The 20,341-nt window shown below is 41.7% G+C and overlaps 2 protein-coding genes across 11 annotated transcripts in view; one reads left to right on the forward strand and one right to left on the reverse strand.

The window, feature by feature from the left end:
• Positions 1–12,834, forward strand: part of cntn4 (contactin 4) — a 159,983-nt gene extending 147,149 nt beyond the window's left edge. Inside the window, exons 13-23 of the mRNA XM_031280507.2 lie at positions 1,461–1,636; positions 4,459–4,579; positions 5,029–5,187; positions 6,455–6,604; positions 7,286–7,356; positions 9,311–9,545; positions 9,845–9,960; positions 10,929–11,115; positions 11,208–11,320; positions 11,415–11,583; positions 11,974–12,834. Coding sequence (XP_031136367.1) covers positions 1,461–1,636; positions 4,459–4,579; positions 5,029–5,187; positions 6,455–6,604; positions 7,286–7,356; positions 9,311–9,545; positions 9,845–9,960; positions 10,929–11,115; positions 11,208–11,320; positions 11,415–11,583; positions 11,974–12,065 — 1,589 coding nt within the window. The 3' untranslated portion in view covers positions 12,066–12,834. The remainder of the gene's footprint in view (positions 1–1,460; positions 1,637–4,458; positions 4,580–5,028; positions 5,188–6,454; positions 6,605–7,285; positions 7,357–9,310; positions 9,546–9,844; positions 9,961–10,928; positions 11,116–11,207; positions 11,321–11,414; positions 11,584–11,973) is intronic.
• A 3,608-nt stretch (positions 12,835–16,442) lies between these two features.
• LOC116036703 (protein 4.1-like) overlaps positions 16,443–20,341 on the reverse strand; it is an 89,364-nt gene continuing 85,465 nt past the window's right edge. For all 10 annotated transcript variants that reach the window (XM_036001729.1, XM_036001730.1, XM_031280286.2 and 7 more), the window contains 3 exons: positions 20,238–20,318; positions 20,017–20,136; positions 16,443–19,542 (listed from right to left, as the gene is read on the reverse strand). In XM_036001729.1, the coding sequence (XP_035857622.1) occupies positions 19,537–19,542; positions 20,017–20,136; positions 20,238–20,318 (207 nt within the window). In that variant the 3' untranslated portion in view covers positions 16,443–19,536. The remainder of the gene's footprint in view (positions 19,543–20,016; positions 20,137–20,237; positions 20,319–20,341) is intronic.

The raw sequence follows: 20,341 nt of genomic DNA on the forward strand, positions 1-20,341 counted from the left end.
GTGTGGTTGTGTAACCAACCTTGGTTGTCCATATCATCTGTCACAAATGATGACAGAGCATGGTAATAAGGGAGCATATTCCCACCATCATTGTCACAGTCAATCCCTGGAGGCAGTAAGAGACTGGGCAGCACACACCACAAGGAGAGGAGTTCATGGTAGGAAAGCGGCAAATACACCAATCCTGCTGGGGGAATAATAAAGGAGATTAATGTTCATAGTATGTTTCAGAGATAGAGGAGTAAATATTTTTGATTGTGGATTCCAGTATTTCCCAGTAGATCCTTCCTGAGCCTTTTGTTTTCTCCTATTCTCCTCACATCATTTAGAATATCCTCCTGAAAACCACTGCAAAACAGAAAAGTGTGTTTCTTACCCTTTATGTTATTTAGTTTTTTTTATTTTCTTCCTGCACTTGTTCTGCAAGGTATAGCCGGCCCTTTAGAAAAGAGCAGACACAGGCCCTTGAATACCTCCTGTGTGTTATTACCACATTTTTACTGCACCGCCATTGTTCACCACTTAGCCCCAACAATAGAGGACTGTGGCTCTCAGACGCACTTTCATTGTGTATATGACAAAACCTACCAGCTGATAGCATTCTGGCCTGATATCAGAAAACGGCTAGATAAATCGCATTGGGAGTGTATGGTGGTGTGTGTGTGTGTGTGTGTGTGTGTGTGTGTGTGTGTGTGTGTGTGTGTGTGTGTGTGTGTGTGCATTGCAGAGGGGAGGGAGGGGGCCAATACAATGGAGGTATCGAATTCACTCTGGATGAAGACTGCACTGCCGGCACTTTCTACATGAATCTATGCCTGTCCAGGGATCATTTGCCATGGTTAATTTAGTCTGTGTGCTCAGAGTGGCAATTTCAACCAAGTAAGCACAGCACCCCCAAGAGGGAGACAGGTGTTGCACACTCTGAGAACAAAGCCTCTCCCACTCATCTTGCCTCTCTCATGTGCTTCCACCTTCCTCCTTTGCTGCTCACAAACACAAGTGTAGATAAGGGATGCTTGACTTATTCCCTTGCGATGTCATTGTAATGCACTGCAGGCTTGAAAAGAGAGTAGTGACGACTGGAAGAAGTACTTGCTGCTGTTTACTGTTTTCCTAGCGGTGCGTTTTGGGAATTTTTGGGCCGATCGGGGGAAGTTCCAGGCTGAAGGCAGAGCTGGCAGTGACACATAGAGGCTTCTCAGGATGCAGGAGAAACACGTCTCCAGGTCCCCAAAGAGACCAGCTCAGGCCGAAACAAATACCAGTTATTGTAGCTGTGTGCCCTAGTTTGCAGTGTGCTCTGTTCCATATATCCTTCTATTAACTGAGTCTGACATATCCATAAGGATGATGGACGGGCATGGCGTTTTTGCAAAGCCATTTCCTGTGCTAAATTATAATGCCTGGAAAAGGGGGGCAGAACATTGTCTTTGATCAAATGTGCATGGTGTGTGTTTCAGAGCCGACTGCCATCACCACCCTGCCATCCACGCTGGACATCACCGTGGGGGAGAGTGTGGTCCTACCCTGTCAAGTGAGCCACGACCCATCCCTGGAGCTCAAGTTCACCTGGTTCTTCAACGAGCAGCTCCTCCACTTTGGGAGCCACGGTGGATTTTTTGAAAAAGTGGGAGGTGTAAGTACATAATCCCTCACAGTTTCGGACAATCTGTAAGGCTACAAGGCCTCTGATTTTTAAAAAGGTTGTGTTGTTGTGAGAGCTGTAAAGACAGGTTTCCCATTTACAAACAATGTAGGAAGTGCGTGCAGAAAGGTATTTAAAGGTCCCATGGCATGAAAATTTCACTTTATGAGGTTTTCTAACATTGTTCCCCCAGCCTGTCTATGGTCCCTCATTGGCTAGAAATGGTGATAGGTGTAAACCAAGCCCTGGGTATCCTGCTCTGCCTTTGAGAAAATGAAAGCTCAGATGGGCCAATCTGGAATCTTCCCTTTATGACATCATAAGGGGAAAGGTTACCTCCCCTTTCTCTGCTTTGCCCGCCTAGAGAATTTGGCCCACCCATGAGAAAGAGAGAGACATCATGGCTTGCAAATAAGCGAAGCATGACGGTTGGTCAAGGCCACACCCCCACCCTCCACCTTGCCCCCCTCTCTAGCATTTAAAGCTACAGACACAGAAATGGCACGTCCTAAGTAAAGCTCATTGTGGGACTGGCTCTAGTGGCTGTAATTCTGCACCAAGACTTCAGATACAGTATTAGGGGACCACTAAGGCCTATATAAAAGAGACTTCAGATACAGTATTAGGGGACCACTAAGGTCTATATAAAAGAGACTTCAGATACAGTATTAGGGGACCACTAAGGTCTATATAAAAGAGACTTCAGATACAGTATTAGGGGACCACTAAGGCCTATATAAAAGCATCCAAAAAGCAGCATGTCATGGGACCTTTAAAATCAAGTTGCCACAATGTCATGATAATTTATCCAGTAAATGGACATTTTTACTATTTAAAAATAGACGTGCTGAAAAAAAATAGTAAAATTGAATGTATTACGCAACCTCGCATTTCTATAACTTTTTAAATACATGCCACACTTTGATAGACATCTATCAAATCTACAGCACCTAGTTAACATGATTGGATTTCCAGTGAGAAACAGCGGCTAGCAGCAGTGATAACGATTACCAAGACCATACGAAGTTAGTTCTTGTGGTAGTCAGGAATCACCTGTGTGTGTCTCAAACACATTAACATTAGCATAACAAAATAAAAGTAATTTTAGCATATATGAAATTAAGAGCATAAAAGCTCCCTCATTTGTAACACTGTATGAACTTTTTCACCATCAACACTAGATTTATGCCAGCTATGGTAGGCTACGTTAGCGCTAAACCTCATTAGATACCTGCAATGTATACAGGCAAGTTTCACTCATTTGATACTCTCGATACAGGATTTTATATGTGTATTCAGAATTATGTATTCATCAGCCACACAGAATCATGAAAAAAGACTTTTTTCCCCCTCTGTAATATTATAAGTGTAATAACGTGATGCAGTTTTCATCTAAAGCCAAAGGTCTGCACCTCGAAAAGCTGTCACCAAGTCTGACACTGAAACTTTAAATGATCCAAAATATTTCTGTATTTCTCAGTATGGCTATGTTTAGAAATTGGTGTCGTCCGATGACTTTCGCGCGCAGAAACTCGAGTAAAGATAATTACCTCTTCTCCATCCATCATGTTTTCTTAATCTTCCGTGTCCTCCTTGGCTACTAGCAACTGTATCATGTGGATGCACCGACAGAATTGTTGTCATTACTTAGAATTCCTCATGGGTGAGACAGAAATTACGCACTATAGCTTTAGTGTTCTCTATAAGCTTTCAGTCATCCGATGATGACGTCGTTTAGAAACCTGTCTACTGTCCCAGCTTTTATTAATTAGGAAACAAACCGTATTGTGGTGTGTTGAAGAATGCTCATTTTATGAGTGTGACTGTGCTCTTCTGCTACATACAAGACATTGATTTATTTTTCAACCCTCTTCAGAAATTTCATTGAATAAAGGTCAAGAGGTGACTGAAGATTCATTGGTACATCAATACTATACCTTTTCTTCTTTTAGCAGGGTCATAATAAATTCAGCCGCAGTGCAGAGGGAATGTTTGTTTCAAGTGTATTATTTATGGGCAGAAAATTGCTGCCTGTGGTTTATTTTAAAATAAAATTTACATACACACCCTCCAACCAGTCTCAGTCAGCCACTGTATACTTTAAAAGGTTTGCAGCTTACATCTCGTCATGTGATACGCTGGCTCATTTTTTTTTTTCAAAAAACAGCAATTCAAGGCTCTTTCAAAAACTGCTTCTTATACGATAATTTACAGTCTTCTCTCACTAATGAATTGCTGTACTGTGTATCTACACTTTGTTTACACTTGATTAAGCTACCAGCCTCTCCATAGAATTCTTACTGCCATTGTGCAACAGCTTTCTGCATGTTTAATTTATTACAGAACCTGCTCTCCTCTGCTCTGATGAAATGATAATGTAGGAGTGGGAATTGCAATTAGAGATGGAATAAAAGGCTCCGTTAAAGAACTAACTGTCAGACTAGCCATTAGGCTGCTCCTTAAATGAAACTGCTCTATACCAAAATCAAGCTATTTGAGCAGGTACATTTCTGCAATTAGAGTGATAAAATAAAGGCATGGAGTGTGCCCAATATAGAGAGGTATTTCTGTGTCCTTTTTAGAATATGGAAAGAAAGGCTGCATGAGCAATTGTGGATTTATTTTTCAAGATATACATACATGAGAATGAGCTTTCTGTTCAGCTGGTTTTGTTCCCATGTGGCTGAAAAGTCAGTATTGTTCTTGAATTACAATAGCTGGAGGCTTTCCATGTTGCTTATGGAACTCTTTGTGTGTGTGTGTGTGTGTGTGTGTGTGTGTGTGTGTGTGTGTGTGGGTGTGTCGAATGACAGCAGCATTCGGCAGGAGACATTATGATTCGAAATATCCAGCTGAGGCATGCAGGGAAGTACACGTGTGCCGTGCAAACGAAGGTGGACAGCATTTCCATTGCTGTCGACTTGGTTGTCAGAGGTGAGTCACAACGCTCATTCTGCTTTTGCTTTAACTGACAATAAACATGCTTCAATTCAAAATGGCTACTGACCAGTAGTGTTTAAGGTTTGAAAACATATATTTTTATTTAATATTTATCATTCATCTACTGCTGAAGAAATAAGGAGTATGTTAGTGATTCATGTTTACTGTGACTGGCTGTGCCTCACTGATAAAGACATAAAAGGATAGAACGAAAAGGGAGGCTAATAAAAAAAATTCTCTGTTCAAGGTTTAAAGGAAATTTACTGTCTAATTATACCCAATAGCTCCCAACGGTTTCACTGACTTCGCTACAGTAGCTGCAGGTGCTAAAATCACTGCAACCCATCTCTTCCCAATTTACATTTCCTTCCCTTCGCTCATCTTCCTCCGTCTGTCTCTCTATCTTTCTCTCCTCTTTGCTGCCTGGCTATGCCATCTATCAGGTCCCCCGGGGCCCCCTACCAGCATCCATGTAGAAGAAATCACTGATACCACAGCCTCTCTGTCCTGGAGGCCTGGTCCCGATAATCACAGTCCAATTACGGCATACACCATCCAGGCCAGGACGCCATTTTCCCTCGGGTGGCAGGCTGTCACCACAGGTAAGCTCTCTCCATCCAGCCGTGGCCTCCTCCAATCACATGGAGGAGGCCACTCTTCATTCTGCCTCGCCTGTGAGAATATTGAAGATGTAATTTTTACCCCAGCCCCAAATGGTACGCAATTGTAGCATGACCATTTATCGGACTCCTGAGAATTCTGAAACATGGATCTCATCATGATGATGAAGCTTGTTGCCAAGGGTGTAATTTGATAGTGCAGTTAAGTGATAGCGGCGGTGTAATTTACCCCCACATCCTCTTTTAATGGGGCTCAGCATTCACGCATGATTGGTACAATGTGCATTTATGTCATACTGTATACCTTGTTCTATTGATATTTTTGTGAATTAAGGACACTTAGATCTAAGATAGTTTTACTGGCCCCATTGATTTACCACATCAGGATCATATATTTGAAACATAACTACATTAGGACCTTGCAGGTAGACAGAGCTCCTCCTTCCACAGAAGAAATTGAGTTTTTGTCATTTCTAGTGGAATCGTCTCTCTTTTTTCTATATGCTGTGCATCATTGTGATTTTTATTGTATATTACTAGAGAGCTAAAGACATAATATTATCTTCAAACTAGAGAGTTAGTAGTGTATAGTCAGTTAGTCAGTATATATAGTGTTGTATAGTGTAGAAATAGTCAGTATATTTCTTTATAGGCGATTCGTCTATTGTTGTTTTTTTTAGTTAAGGTGCTGACACACCAAGGAGATTTTCGTGAGCGTCCGCCGCCCTAGTTGTTGCGGTGCATCACGCACCGGCGCTACTCATCGGCCCCGGTCAGCCCTCATCTTCTTTTTTCAGCCAAATCATCATTGGAAAGTTATTTCCTCTCAAGCAGGCGCAGAACGTACGTGCTAGTTGGCCATCGACTGTAGTCTTTGGTGTGTTCAAGCGCAACTTTTTGGCCAAGACAAAGACGACGAGAGGAGACGCGAGACGAAGCCACAGTGGGCCTTTCATAGCCTCTGATTCTTTGCCGTCTGCTTGGTGTGTCAGCACCTTTAGCGTGTGCATTATGTGTCCTTGTGAGGGATTACACCTGTCCTATGTAGCCTACCTGTGGTGGAGTCCTACCAGGTCTGTCAGCCTGGAGGACACTCTGCTGCTGATGCTAAGCTGACACACACACACACAAACACACACACACGCACGCACAAACACACACACACAGAACACACACACACACACACACACACACACACACACACAAAGTCTTTGTTATACTGAAGGGGACACTCTGTGTTTTATGCCAGTTCCTGAGGTGGTGGGGGGCCACCGGATGACAGCTACAGTAATAGACCTGAGCCCTTGGGTGGAGTATGAGTTTCGAGTCCTGGCCAGCAACACCATCGGGACCGGCGAGCCCAGCAAGCCATCTAAACAAGCAAGGACAAAAGGGACCTGTATGTACTGCATGAGCATACCAAAACTTTTCTTATGCCTTTTTAAAAAAAATGTATGTATGTTTGTTTGTTCTTCCCTTCCAAAACTAATGTGATTTACCTCATTTGTTTCATTTTATGAAAAGAATAGTTCAACATTTTCCTACCAAGCGTCAGATGAGAAGATCGATACTACTCTCACATATAAGACTGGTATCAATCTTCCTATTGAACTCTTAGCAAGCATATTTCCCAAAACAAAACAAACAAAAAAACAAAACCTCAAATGAAGGTTCCACAGTTTTGGTTCTAGATTTGGTGTTGGGTGTGGTCAGTTCTTTGCCACAAAAAACTGAAATGCTATTGAAATTGAACCTTAAGTCATCTCTAAAAAAGTAGCAATCAATAATGTACCCAGAGAGAGCTGGATTCACCAAGGTTAGATCCTTTGTGTGTCTTTGTCTTGCCCCTTTGGTATTTTTTGGTATAAAAAGCATCACAGGCTGGCCACGTCTGCAAACACGACTCAGCTGTGAGAGGTTTGCTGATGTCTTAATGGATTTCTGGATGTTGAAGTTCAAATATGTCAAAAAGTTACCTCTCTCTGCAGTGGGAAAGTACTAACATGGAAAACGATTACAAGTTCCTTTTTAGCTTTGTGTGAAGTCATTAGGGCTAAGCTGATCTGTCTTCTTCCTCCAGCTCCGAAGGTCACACCAGCCAACGTCAGTGGAGGCGGTGGCAGTCGCTCCGAATTAGTCATCACATGGGAGGTAAGCAAGCTTGCTCAGGACCCTCTCACCCATGGAGGAGGGAGCCAGGCGTCATTATTCTCTGTTGATCTGGGCCTCTGTTTCATTAATAACAGCTCAACGGCTTAATGTATGGCATTTCATTTTTAAGAACAGAGAGGCAATAACTGCTGCTGTCACCCTAGGGGAGAGAAAAATGCTTTTGAGGTTTCAATAAGATAATTAAACTCAATGGTTTCTTTAAAATCCTAACTTTTTTCAAAAGAAATTCCCTTTCTTTCATTTTGTCTTTCTTTTTTTCTGCCCTTCTTTTATATTTGTTTCCTACAAAGCCCTTGCATATCAGTCCAGCTCCAAAAGCTTATATTTATTCATGCTGATCAAAGTCATCAGCCCCCTGCTGTGAAATGTTTTACAGAATCAGTGTTGATGTTTCAATATGCAAGAGTTCAATTAAAGTCTAACTTTTGCTTAACAAAGCCGAAATTCTGCCTCAGCCCTCAAAATTCCTGAGGCATATTTTCCCTTGGAAATAAAAGCAGAGGTGCAGTGTTGTATTTTTAAATTTTACAATTCACAACTTGACTTGTGCTTACAAGTTTAATGTGTTACCTGTAGTTGGGCTTTAGTCCTGACAGTGGCAGTAGTGCAAAATTCCTTGGGCTCATTAATGTCAAATGGGCTTAACCCCCCTGAAATTCTGCCATTATATAATGAGAAATCTTCCGTTGAGAGTTCAGATCTTGGCCTGATGGTGGCACTAGAGGGAAAGTTCAATTTAGTTTAGCTGCACATGTAGCAAAACACAATAAAATTATAAAATAATAATGAAATACATTATTACAGCATACACCGAAAATGGAAACAAAATTACATGTGACTACGTTTACATGCACATAATATTCCCGATTTTTGCCCTTGTTCCGAAAAAGACAATATTCCGACTAAGCTGTTTACATGGGTAATGAAAGTGAATAGTCCACTAATATTCCCGTTTATTTGTACATTCAGCCCTGCAAAACAGGATTTTTTTCAAAGTTGTTCAACCGTGCAAAAAACAGCGTCCCTCTTTCATTCCTTCAACCACCTCCTAGAAAAGGTTGCCGTTGCTATTTTTGTGCATATCCATAAACCTGTTGATATGCAAGTCTTTTATAATGTTTAAAAGTAGCTGTGTTTTTTTTCTTTTGAGCATTCGTCTCTACCGCAGCCGGACTCACTTGAACTTTTTGCTGGTTGGTTTGTGTACAACAACCATAGCAACACACAGAGCTGACCGTAAGCCATAAACAGGCCATAAAACTGGCCGTAAACTATTGCAAACTGCGGTAAAAACCCAGATTGAGACAAATATTCCGAATGCGCTGTATACATGTCCAAAGAATGCCTCTAAAACCCAAATAATACCAGCATATCCCACATGGCTTAATCAGCTAAATTCGGAAAAAGGCCTTATTTGGAATATCCAAACAGTAATATGCTGTTTATATGACCTGAATAAAATTCGGAATAATAGTGGAATATTGGTGTGCATGTAAATGTACTCATTAAAGTGCTCACATTGTGCTTTTTGGCTTTTTCGAAGAAATGAATTAAGTGAAATTAAGTGATTATATATGACCATTTATCTATTAGTGGACAAGAGAAGAGGGTAGGTTTATCCATTAGAAGGAAGTGTGCAGCTATAAATGTACGAGGCATGTTATCAGTCTGGACAACAGCTGAGTTTATGGTATCATGCTGAGTGCACTGTACTGTGTAATGGATGTGTCCAGTAATAGTTCTTGTGTGTACAGCATGTTATATGAGGCAAAGCCATTGCCTCAAAAATTGAATGCCATGTCTTTCTTCTTGATGTTTAATCTTCCAAATGTTTTGTCCAAAGTTAATTCATTAACTAAGAATTGAGAGTTTTATTAGAAAATTGCATTGAAATTATTTAGTTTTAAGTGCTGAAATTGTGTTTTTTTTGCAGCCGGTTCCAGAGGAGCTACAGAATGGGCCGGGTTTTGGCTACGTTTTGGCGTTTCGACCCCATGGTGCCACAGGATGGATGCAGGCTGCCGTACCGTCTGCTGAAGCATCCAGATATGTCTTTAAAAATGAAAGTATCCAGCCCTTCTCGCCTTTCCATGTGAAGGTCGGTGTTTACAACAATGAGGGGGAGGGGCCCTTTGGACCTGTTACCACCATCTACTCTGCTGAGGAAGGTGCGTATCATCACATTTCATACACAACGTGTGATGGGGTAGCTATACTCGCTCATCCACCATTAATACATGAGTACAGTACATGACTAGATCCATCCAGGGTATGAGCAGGGCAGCAGTGATCCTGCAGCCAGCGTGCTTTTATCAGCACTTGCAGACGTCTTCCCCATACTTCCCTCCCTCTGTTGTTCGGATAAAAGAAATAGCCCTGAAACTGTTTTGACGTTACTACTTTGAGGGGTCATCAAAGCTTAGTGTTACTTTTAAAATCATTCAGAGTCTTTATACATTAACTCCAGAGCCTGGCCGAGCTCCCACCAGGGTCCGTGCCAAGAGCCTCTCTGCATCCGAGATTGAAGTTTCATGGAAAGCTTTGCCCTGGAATGCCAGCAAAAAAAGAGTGCTGGGCTATGAGGTGAGCAATGAAATACCCTGTATACTGTGTGTGTGTGTGTGTGTGTGTGTGTGTGTGTGTGTGTGTGTGTGTGCGTGTGTGCGTGCGTGCGCGCGCGTGCGTGCGTGCGTGCGTGCGTGCGTGCGTGCGTGTGTGTGTGTGTGCACATGCCAACTAATGCTGTTGAATCTTGTTCTCTTCTATTATTGATGAGTGTTTCAGGCTCATGCACCTTGGGCCTAGGAGATACTAGCTTGCTGCATGCATAATGGTCCAGCCTAGTCCCATGCCTGTGGGTTTAGTTGTGCTCCTCTTGTTGTTTACCTAAGTACTGTAACCACCCTGATTAGCGTACTGATGCAATACTCTAAGGGATAGACCATTTAGCTTCTAATCCACACAACAAAGCAGTTTTAGACACTGGCTTTGCACTCAGTTAGTTCTTGTCATTTTAATTCAGCTCATTATTGAAATCCAAGATGTGAACAAAGGCGTTGTTTTCATCCACGGATTGCATAAAGTGCTAGAATTATAAATTGTTGACCACTCAAAGTCAACAGAGGAGCAAGACCTGAGCAAACCATTCCTGTGAGGACAGACAAATTATATTTGTGCTTTCAAGCGTGCCAGCTATTTCAGCCCTGACAATCGGGGTGACAAAGAAAATCTGTTTTCAGCAGAAGTGAATGGCAGAGGACTTTTGCGGATTCTTTTTCTTCCTATTCCTTTTTTTCTTTTGCATATTTGACCTCACTCTTTAACACTTAAACCATGACACACGTCTGATGAGCACAACTGATGCCAAAAGGTGCATGAGGTGACATGCTGCTGAAGCTTGTTTTCAGACCAGTTCACATCTTCCATCCGGTTGAGTTCGCATCTCCTTGTTGCCAGTTTGCACTTCATTGACAGGGTGTAACAGAAAGCTTTTAAGGTGTCTGTTGTGTTTACTGCATTCACGTCTGTGGTTCTGCCCTGTTGCTTTTCAGGTGAGGTACTGGAGTAGAAGTGAAAGGGAAGACACGGCCAGTGTGCAAAAGACTGTGGGAAATCAAACGTCTACTATTATCCACGGGGTGAAAGGCAGCACCACATATTACATCTCAGTGAGGGCGTATAACACTGCTGGAACGGGGCCTCCCAGCAACACGGTCAACGTTACCACCAAGAAACCACGTAAGTATCAGATCTAATTATAACTATACCGGCCACTCTTTACCACTGTTCAGCTTTTCTTTGAGGTGAATAATGTGTTTTTCTGCTCTCAGCACCCAGTCAGCCACCGGTTAAAGTGATGTGGAACACATCAAATTCCAAGATTATATTGAACTGGGAGCAGGTCAAAGCTCTTGAGAATGAGTCAGAGGTTACTGGTTACAAAGTAAGCACTCGCTTGGTTTGATCAGAAAATTGTGTTTGTGTTGCTATTGCTTATATGCCTGATTCTTGACCTGACTTGCACCATTCGTCCTCAGGTGCTGTACAAGAAGAATCTACACAGCCACCCCAACGTCATGGAAACCAACACAACCTCTGTAGAACTCGCCCTGCCCACTGATGAGGATTATATCATCCAGATAAAGCCATTTGGAGAGGGAGGGGAAGGCAGCAGTAGCAGGCAGATCACCATCCCAAGGATACCAGGTCAGTGGAGAGCTAGTTAGTGCCTCCCTCATGGCTGAGCTGAATAATTCAATCCCCTGCTGCCGTCTTGCCAGAACAGATTAGCTATCATCATCTCCAAAGGAACAAGGAGAGTGGGAAAATAATGTGCTACATGAGACATTTGTGTAATTATGGTCTCTACGTGATGCCATAATGCAAACGTTGCATGAAAAGTTGAGCAATTTATTTAGAATACTTTTAATATCTCATAAAGCTGCTCAAGTAATAGCTCTCAAGCATTTCAGCTTGTAATTACAAAAGCAGGCTGAAGAGGCGGCCAATTAAAGAAATGAAATGGCAGAACTCGATATGTTTTTTCCCCCCACAGCGAACAGACTAACAGCCTCGTTCTTTTCTAAACCTTTTCAGGCCCCAACGCAGTCGGCTCAGCATCCAAGGTCTCCACTCTGTCAGCCCTCAGTACAATAGCACTGTCTTTCACAGCGCGGACATCTTTATGACAAACAGCTCCCAGCAGACGTTGCATCTGATGTGGAGACAGCTCTACGGCGGAACGCAAACACAGCCCACTCTGGTGTAACTAGATCCATTCATTTAGATTTTAGAGGCAGAAGGAAGAAATAAAAAAAATACGCCATTGAGATGACAGGGAAGGAGCCCCCTTCAGCACCCAGGCTAAGTAAAGGAGATTGAGCGATGTCGTGACTATGTTGTTACCAAAGCAGCTTTCATAAGAAAAAAGAAAGAAAAAAGAAAAATGTCTTATATGCATCTTTTTGTATGACATGTTGAGCTTTTATAGATTTTATTTTTTCTTTCATCAATTTGAAATCAGTCTGGGCTTACTGGAGCGAAAAACAATTAAGTGCATGGCAAATAACATCATCAAATGTTCCAGTCTGGAGGTTAACAATGTGATTTAATAGTGAACTTGTGATCTTCTGAAATAAGATAATACTTGTAGATCAGAGTAGTTTGTTTTCTTCAAGTGAATGAACTATTTACTGTTATCTGCTACATCCCTATGTTTCTGTTTCTGCAATATTTCACAGATGTGTTACCCAAAGGACTGCATCGACATGGTTGTTTGTCATTACTGGTCATCTTACCAAGTACTGAAGAGAGGATTAGCATTTAAAATCATCTGTCTCTAGACAGCACATGTTAATGCATTACCATATTGGGACAGTTATAGCAAACTGGAAAAAGTTAGCAATCTTTATTTTAATTTTTTTAATCTTATTTTTATATGTCATGATTCTGCAGAATGTAGAATAAAAAAAATTCACTCTGGGTTATCCTCCTACATCAGATAATGCTTCTGGCACTAATTACGTATAGGATAAGTTGGGATTAATGTCAAGTCTGTCTTAATACAATACTTGAGTTATGTGTCTTCGTTATCATCCCTCCTGTCCATACTGGCCCTTTGCAGTACGACTACGCTGCAAAAGATGGGGCTAACATGAGGCTGTAGCAGTCTGAGTTAGCTAAATCAAGTAGCTCTCTTCCAAAGATCTGTTTATTTTTAAAATACAAAATCCCCTATTTGTGTTTGTTTCCAAATATTTCCTTGCTGAGGAGCATCAGAGAGATACATTCTGGTAGTCCCATGTAAGTTTGTTGCTAGGATAATACACTTAACCTGACTCCGCCAGATGGATTGCTTCGCATTTGCTCGGCATATCCATCTGGGAACTTTCCATTGGAGAACTTTTGGGAAGGGGCGAAAATACTGGTTAGCTGATTGGATCAACCATCTGTCTATCAACACCTATATTGGTGATAGACGGGCCAAATCAACCAATCAGATCAACGAAGCTAGCTAAGTTAATGTAGCTAGCGTTAGTTTGGCTTCAAGGACCTTGCGGTTCTTCTAATGCCATCGTTTAACATACAATTAAGTTAGGTAACGTAGCTAACGTTAACGTTTTTAAACTTACCATTTGTATGTGACATGAACCTCATCAACGACAATCCCCACCAAGTTTTCACGGTACACTTCTGAAGAAGAGCAAAAACATATTTTCCTCCAAAAAGCCTCCAGTGCCGTATTTTGCTCTTCTTTCTACGAAGGAATACTTTCTAATTCGGATAAAACGTGCGCGATAGCTACGCTCATCTCATCCGAGGAAGCCGCCATGTTGTTTAGACTGAACAGTCTAAACAACTGTTGCGTCACACCTAAACCCGCCTCAAAACCAACGCTGATTGTTCGGTCGTTTGGCAAACGGCTCCAAATTTTCTCTATCTCAAGATGTCAGACTGATCTGCGAGTGGAAAACTGGAGCTCGCGAGATCAGGATGGTCTCACGAGGCTATAATACACTGACAATAAACTTAAAATTCCAAATCTTTGAATCTTTTATCAATTCAAAACATACTTACACTACCCTGACAAAGATACCCACTTGAGTTTGCTAACTGAAGAATGCTGAAGTCTCTTGTTAGCTTCCGCTGAACTGTAAATTACATTATAAGTGCACTCGGAAGGGATGGTTTTATGGACAGACGGAATAATTACAGCGGCCAATAACTCTTTCAGCGTACATATGGCACGGGCAAAAAAAAAAAGCCAAACATGTCCTTTAACATGCTGAATGCTAATGCATTAGCATACCATGTTTTTGGTGCCAGTCCTCTTGGGGAAGGTGACCAAGAAGTCAAAGTCGATGGGGTCCTTAAAGCAACACTAGAGAACTTCCCCCTACAGGTTGGAAGCGGAATAATTGTCCATTACATTACATTATGCAAGTCTGCCAGATCGGGTAGCGGATCTGTAGTTCGAATGAACTGGACAATGTAATGTAATGGACAATTCCGCTTCCAACCTGTAGGGGAACCAAAGCAGGAAAAGTTCTCTAGTGTTGCTTTAAAGCCATCCATGTGATAGTTACTGACCTTGTTACCAGAAATAACGCCATGCTGTTTTGGAGAGCATCTCCCCTGGGCTCCTCTACTTTGGCCATTGAGCTGCACCAGTGACCAGACCCTTGTGGCTGTCTCATGCTCCTCATTCTTTCAGTTAGCCCTGTGTCTACAGCTATTCTTTGCCTTCTGTGTGCCTCATCATATGTTCAAAATCCTCAGGTCCTTAAAGAGCCTTAACTTATCATATGTATATCAAAAATATTAGAAAACATATAGAACTATGAAGCAGCCGCGGTAATGTTTACATGCTGCTGTGTTGATAGATACTGTATGTGTTGGGATCAGGGGGGGCAGCATCCTTTGTGCAATGCTGAAGTTGCCAAGGTTAGTTTGGCAATGGCATTCTGCTGTTTCGCATGGGATATTGGCAATATATGAGGCTTGGTGCATTTTTATAGGTGTGTATTCTTATTAAAAGACGATGCTGCTGTTTTTCTTTTCCTTTTCCCATAGTCTCCTGATGCCATGTGGGACTGCTGTGCTACTGCAGTCTGTATTTGGCTTGTAATCCAGTTAAGTAGTTTGTACTTTGAAGGGAAGTGTACTGTAGGCTACTGGGTCTTGTTCAGAATCATGCATCAAGAAATGTGTAATATACTGTTTTGTACACTTCAAATCATTTATATAAAAAAAACCTTTCTAAAGAAATGATTTAATTGGTTTTTATGTAATAACTCTGTTTCATACTGTAGCTAACTGTTGCTCAGCATGACTGTACTTGTCCTCTATCTTCTGTCCATCTGCAAACGAATGGCTTTAGGAACATGCAAGGTCCATGCACCCGATAGGTTTGTGTATACTGTATTTGTACCATGAAATCTGAATCATGATCAGCCCCATGTCTATGCTTCTGTCAGCCCCTCTGAGATGTACTGGGTCAACTGTCCATATACGCTCTACACGAGGGTTTCCTCTGTTGCTGTTTGTTGTTTATACTGTGTTAATAAAGATTATTGATTTATAGAACAATGTCAAGCTCTGTTGGTCCATCCGTCAATACATATGGCCTATGTGAGAACTGATTTATGGAAATATTCTTCCTCATGGCTTTGGCATTTGTTCAGCATCCAACTGAATTAAATGGCACAAAATATCTGGGTTAAGGGGGGTAGATACTTTTCATTTATTAAAGGTGTACTCCAATAATTTACTATTGCACTTGTCAAAATTGAAGAAGCAGAGGCCTAGACATCCCAACTTTTAGTCCCTGGTATGCGTCAAGTTCCAAAAACACTGACTCCTACGCTTCCCATAATGCAATATGTGGCCAACTCTTCATTTGAGTCTTCATGCATTGTAAATGGCCACTCCACAGGCTTTCTGTCTTCAGTCCCAAACCCCAACCCGGGATAACCCTGTATGACATCACTATGACAGCGTCAGGGGTTATTTTCACAGACTTGACAATGCTCCCCCAGAGCCACAGAAGACATTATACAACTGGCTTAGTAGTACTCCTCATGACTAGTAAACTGATTTGATGTGTAACATCTGTGGAATGCTCCTTTAAGGAAAAGGGGTCAATCTTCTGTATACTTTTTTGTCTGAACATTCTTTTCATAACATATAAATGCTGAACATCTATGGCATTTTCTGTGTGTGTAAAGTCCTTTTATATGTTGAGTGAAGTGAAGCAGAAAATACACTAGATGGCACTAACGGCACACAAAAAAACTTAAAAGCAGTTACATTTGCAGATTTTGGCCACAAGATGACAGTACAAAACAAGGTAATTTTCCTTTTGTTCCACTACAACAATAATACTACCCATTGCTCTTATATTACAAAAACAACAATTTATTACATAGGATGAATTATGAATGCATGAAAGTCATATAAGTAAAAGAAGAAAAAAAAGAATACATTTTCCCACGTTTCACTTCTTCATTTTAGGTAACACGTCAAAGTGAAATCCCTCTCCCCTTTTTTCGGAATCAGAGACAGTGTTTGAATCATACTGAGACATTTATTTATGCGTGTATGTTTTCCATTTAGACTGAATGCAAATACAGCAAATACACACCACCAAGCATTAGGGGAATGTAGAGCAAAATGCAGTGGAGAATTGAAGGTGGAGGCTAAACAGCAGAGCATTTTGATGCTCTTTTCAGAAAAAAAAAACTCATATCCATAATCTGAACTATGCTGATTTTCTAAGTATATGGGGCCCATGAATGTTTTCATTCCACTCAAGGATTTAACAGTCCAGATTCAGAGAGACTTCTTCGTCATACACTCAATGTAACATTCTTTATAAGGCAGTAATTCATTTTCAAGAATGCTCCACTTCACCTTGGACTGAGAGGAGAGGTTGTTTCTGCATCTGCCTCGTGGTGATTAACAGCCCTTTCAGCTGAGCACTGATAACTGTGCTCCTGCTCCCACAACTCCAAACATAAGGCACCCATGCATGTGACACTTCAAGTGCACTGCTGTCCTTCAGGTTACACTTACTGCCTCATTTCTTGAACCTAAAAACACATCCCTGCTCCTGTCAATTTCTACATAGTTTACAGGACAATATGCAGAAGTATGGATATTTATATATAAATACAGGCCCTCCATCCTTCAACTCACCACCTCGCCCACAGTACACGTGTCTCCTGATGCCTACAGTCGTTTCTCTTCCATCAGTAGTGTGTCCAATACTACAGCAAAGACAGGTCTTTTTCCCTAAGAGTTTACAGTACACGTATGTGCTGCTATCATTGCAAGCAAATTCCTTCACAACAGTCCAGTGTCATACGACCAGAGAAAATAAAACAGAGCAAAATAGAAGATACAAATAACCAGTCCAGTAACTCAGACACATCAACAGCAAGTAGACAGTTTCAAGTCAGGGGGTGGGAGGATTAGACGATGAGGGTGACAAAGCCATGGTCACAAGTGTTGGAAAAGCTCCTTTGAGTATCACTTAGTCTGTGTTATAGGTTTTGGTTACGTTTCGGTACACATGAGAGTTCACAGTTTTCTCCCTTTAGAGGACAGAAGATAGGAATAATGGCTGCTTATTGCAAATCTCACGAGCAATGTGCTTCACTGCTTCGGTTAACAGTAGCACAAAGTTAACAATGATGGCAACAGGGCTAACATGGGTCAGGCTCCATCAGAGGGATTCTTACATATGTATGATAAGTGATGCATAGTAATATATTATTAAAAGTCATCCAGGATATATGTTATGTGACAGCCAACGGGTTCTGTGGATAAGACATGTATGTCACACTAGGAGTCTCGGCTTTGTCTGACAGAGAAACAGGGAGGAAAAGCACAAGCCTCACATTCACCACTCCTATAAATACAATTACAAACTCATACACCGTAACTTAAAAGAGTTAATCCAACAGAAAACACAAACGTATCCATGTCAATCTTGTGGTGTTAAACATTTCAGGCAGTGTTTGTGAACATGCACATATGATTCAAAACTGGAAAATCTATTTCCTTTTTTTTTCAAATCGCTTTTTGAAGTTGCTGTTTTAAGCCGCTTGGTTCAACATGTTTATACCGCAAATTACTTTTAAATGTTGAATGAACAGCATACTTACAGCCTGATATTACAGGCACAACAAAACCAAAACAAAGGACCGCCCCCCCAGTTCACTGCATTTTTTTTTTTGTCGTGGCATCACAACTTCACGATGTTGGCCAACTACTTTCTAGCTGTGGGTGAGAGCGCTCTGATTAACTTTGTAAGATCTCCAGTGAAACACAGTGTCGAGCAAAGTGACAGGACAAATATATATGAAGCTCTTCAAGATAAGAGGTTTCAGCATGTTCACACATGAAGACTGAAATGTCTAAAAACACAAGCATAACATCCAAACTCTGTTTCAGAGTAAACGTCAAATAAAAACATATCAGCACATTTTTTTAAACTTATTAGATAAAACATTACTTATATTAAAATATCTCTAAAGATCCTATAACTGTGCCCAAAACATGTGACTTTATGCAGATGGCGAGTTGACCGCAAAATGAAAACGGTAACAGTGAATGGGACATGGACAGTAATATTTGTATGTTGGAGACTGGTACCCAAGCAGAGCTCCAGCTGTCCACTGAAATGTTACACAACTGTCCTTCTTCAGTGGACTCCATCAACATCACTATTTGTCCATTACTCGTTGGCCCAGTGATTTTTTTGTTTTGTTTACAGTTTCTCTGCAGGTGCTCAGTCCCATCATCTCAGAGCTTCTTCTGGATTTCAAATGTGGACATCTCTGTGTATTATTATTTTTCACTCCCTCTGCTGTTTTTTTTTTTATTGAATCATGCAGATTATAATCATCTGATATTATACATATTTCATAAACAAGCAAACACTGGACATAAATTAGATCCTCTATAGATAAAAATGTAAAAAGCTAATAAGACAGCTGTTGATTATACTGAAGGTGTCACAGCCAGGAGGTGGCAACATCAAGCAAAAGGCTGCCTCTTGCCTCTTGCCACCAACCTCCCCGGCTCCCCCCACCACCACCACCACCACCACCACCACTGTCCTCATCCTTTCACTGAACCCTCCACTGCTCTCATATCTTATTCATTACATATTCAACAGATGTTTGGGACCTTACAAGTGAAAGTAGTCATTTGTGAGGGAAGGGTATTGGGGCTGGGGGACTGGGGGGGGGGTGTTGAAACTGTATTGATTCAAATGACCCACAGGGTTCAAAGGAGTGAAAATGTATTAGATTAAATAATACACACGTAAGGTTTTAGACAAATGGCTGTTACAGAGGTGAATTCAATAAGCTTTGCCCGGTTTTCACTTTCAGTCTTGCATCACTCCGGGATGGGCCGGGACAGGCGGGAGGCTGGGATGGGTCAGGCGCCGAGTCACAGTTGGTTTGTCTAAAGGGACAAGAGTGGAGGTTCTACTGCTTAATGGAACGCAGTCTGTACTCATGTAGGTGTTTACACAGGCAGGGTAGAGAGTCCTCATATCTGGGAGGTGGCGTACTGCAGTGCGGGCCAGGAGACACACAGCTGAAGGATCCTCTACTGTCCCCCCGTCTCAGGAGCCACCATGGCCAATCAGGACTGCAACGTGACAATAACACACAGATCAGTAATCACACATGAACATGGATGGAAAGTAGACGGTGGGCCGATGGGCACAAAAATATAGAAGGCCCTCCACTACTCCTACATAGATAAGCCACCCATAGTGAAAGAGACACAAAACGTTTGTGCTCTTGGTAGTCATTTTTGCCTTTCTTTGGGGTTGTTTTGAGTCTCTGTAGTCATGTTGAGTCATTTTCGTATCTGTGTGGACGTTTTGTATCTCTTTGTACTATTTGCAGTTGCGTCTCTTTGTGGTTATTTTGCATCTATTTGTAGATGTTTTGCGTTTCTTGGTAGACAATTGGAAATGTTAACAGCTACTTCAAGCAGAGGCCCTCTGACCCCCTGGGCCTGTGACTGGTAGCCCCATTCAGTAAGCGATGCGATGACACAAAGCATAGTAATCTTGTAACCTGCACTCTGATCACATGACCAGACTGTCTGACATACCTCTGCCTGCTGGTGCAGCAGCTCCTCAGTGGGAGACTCGGTTTCCCTGATAACCACTGCTTTTGTCACCTGCATGTCGGGGTGCTGCTGCTTGGCCTCTTGGATTGCCATGGCGAGGGCCTGGGGACATGAAGCATTATTGCATTGAGTCATAAACCTCACATATTGGCTTCCTGTGCCTTATTACTTCTGGAACATTGTCCTACTGTACTCCTCCTCACCTGATGTTGGTCCACATCATCATCTCCTGTGATTATAATCCGTTTCTCGATTCTGGTCTCTGAGTAGCCTCCTTTCACAGTCTGCAGAACACACACAGAAAGAA

Source organism: Sander lucioperca, chromosome 6 (genome assembly GCF_008315115.2).
Source record: "Sander lucioperca isolate FBNREF2018 chromosome 6, SLUC_FBN_1.2, whole genome shotgun sequence".
NCBI lineage: Eukaryota > Metazoa > Chordata > Actinopteri > Perciformes > Percidae > Sander > Sander lucioperca.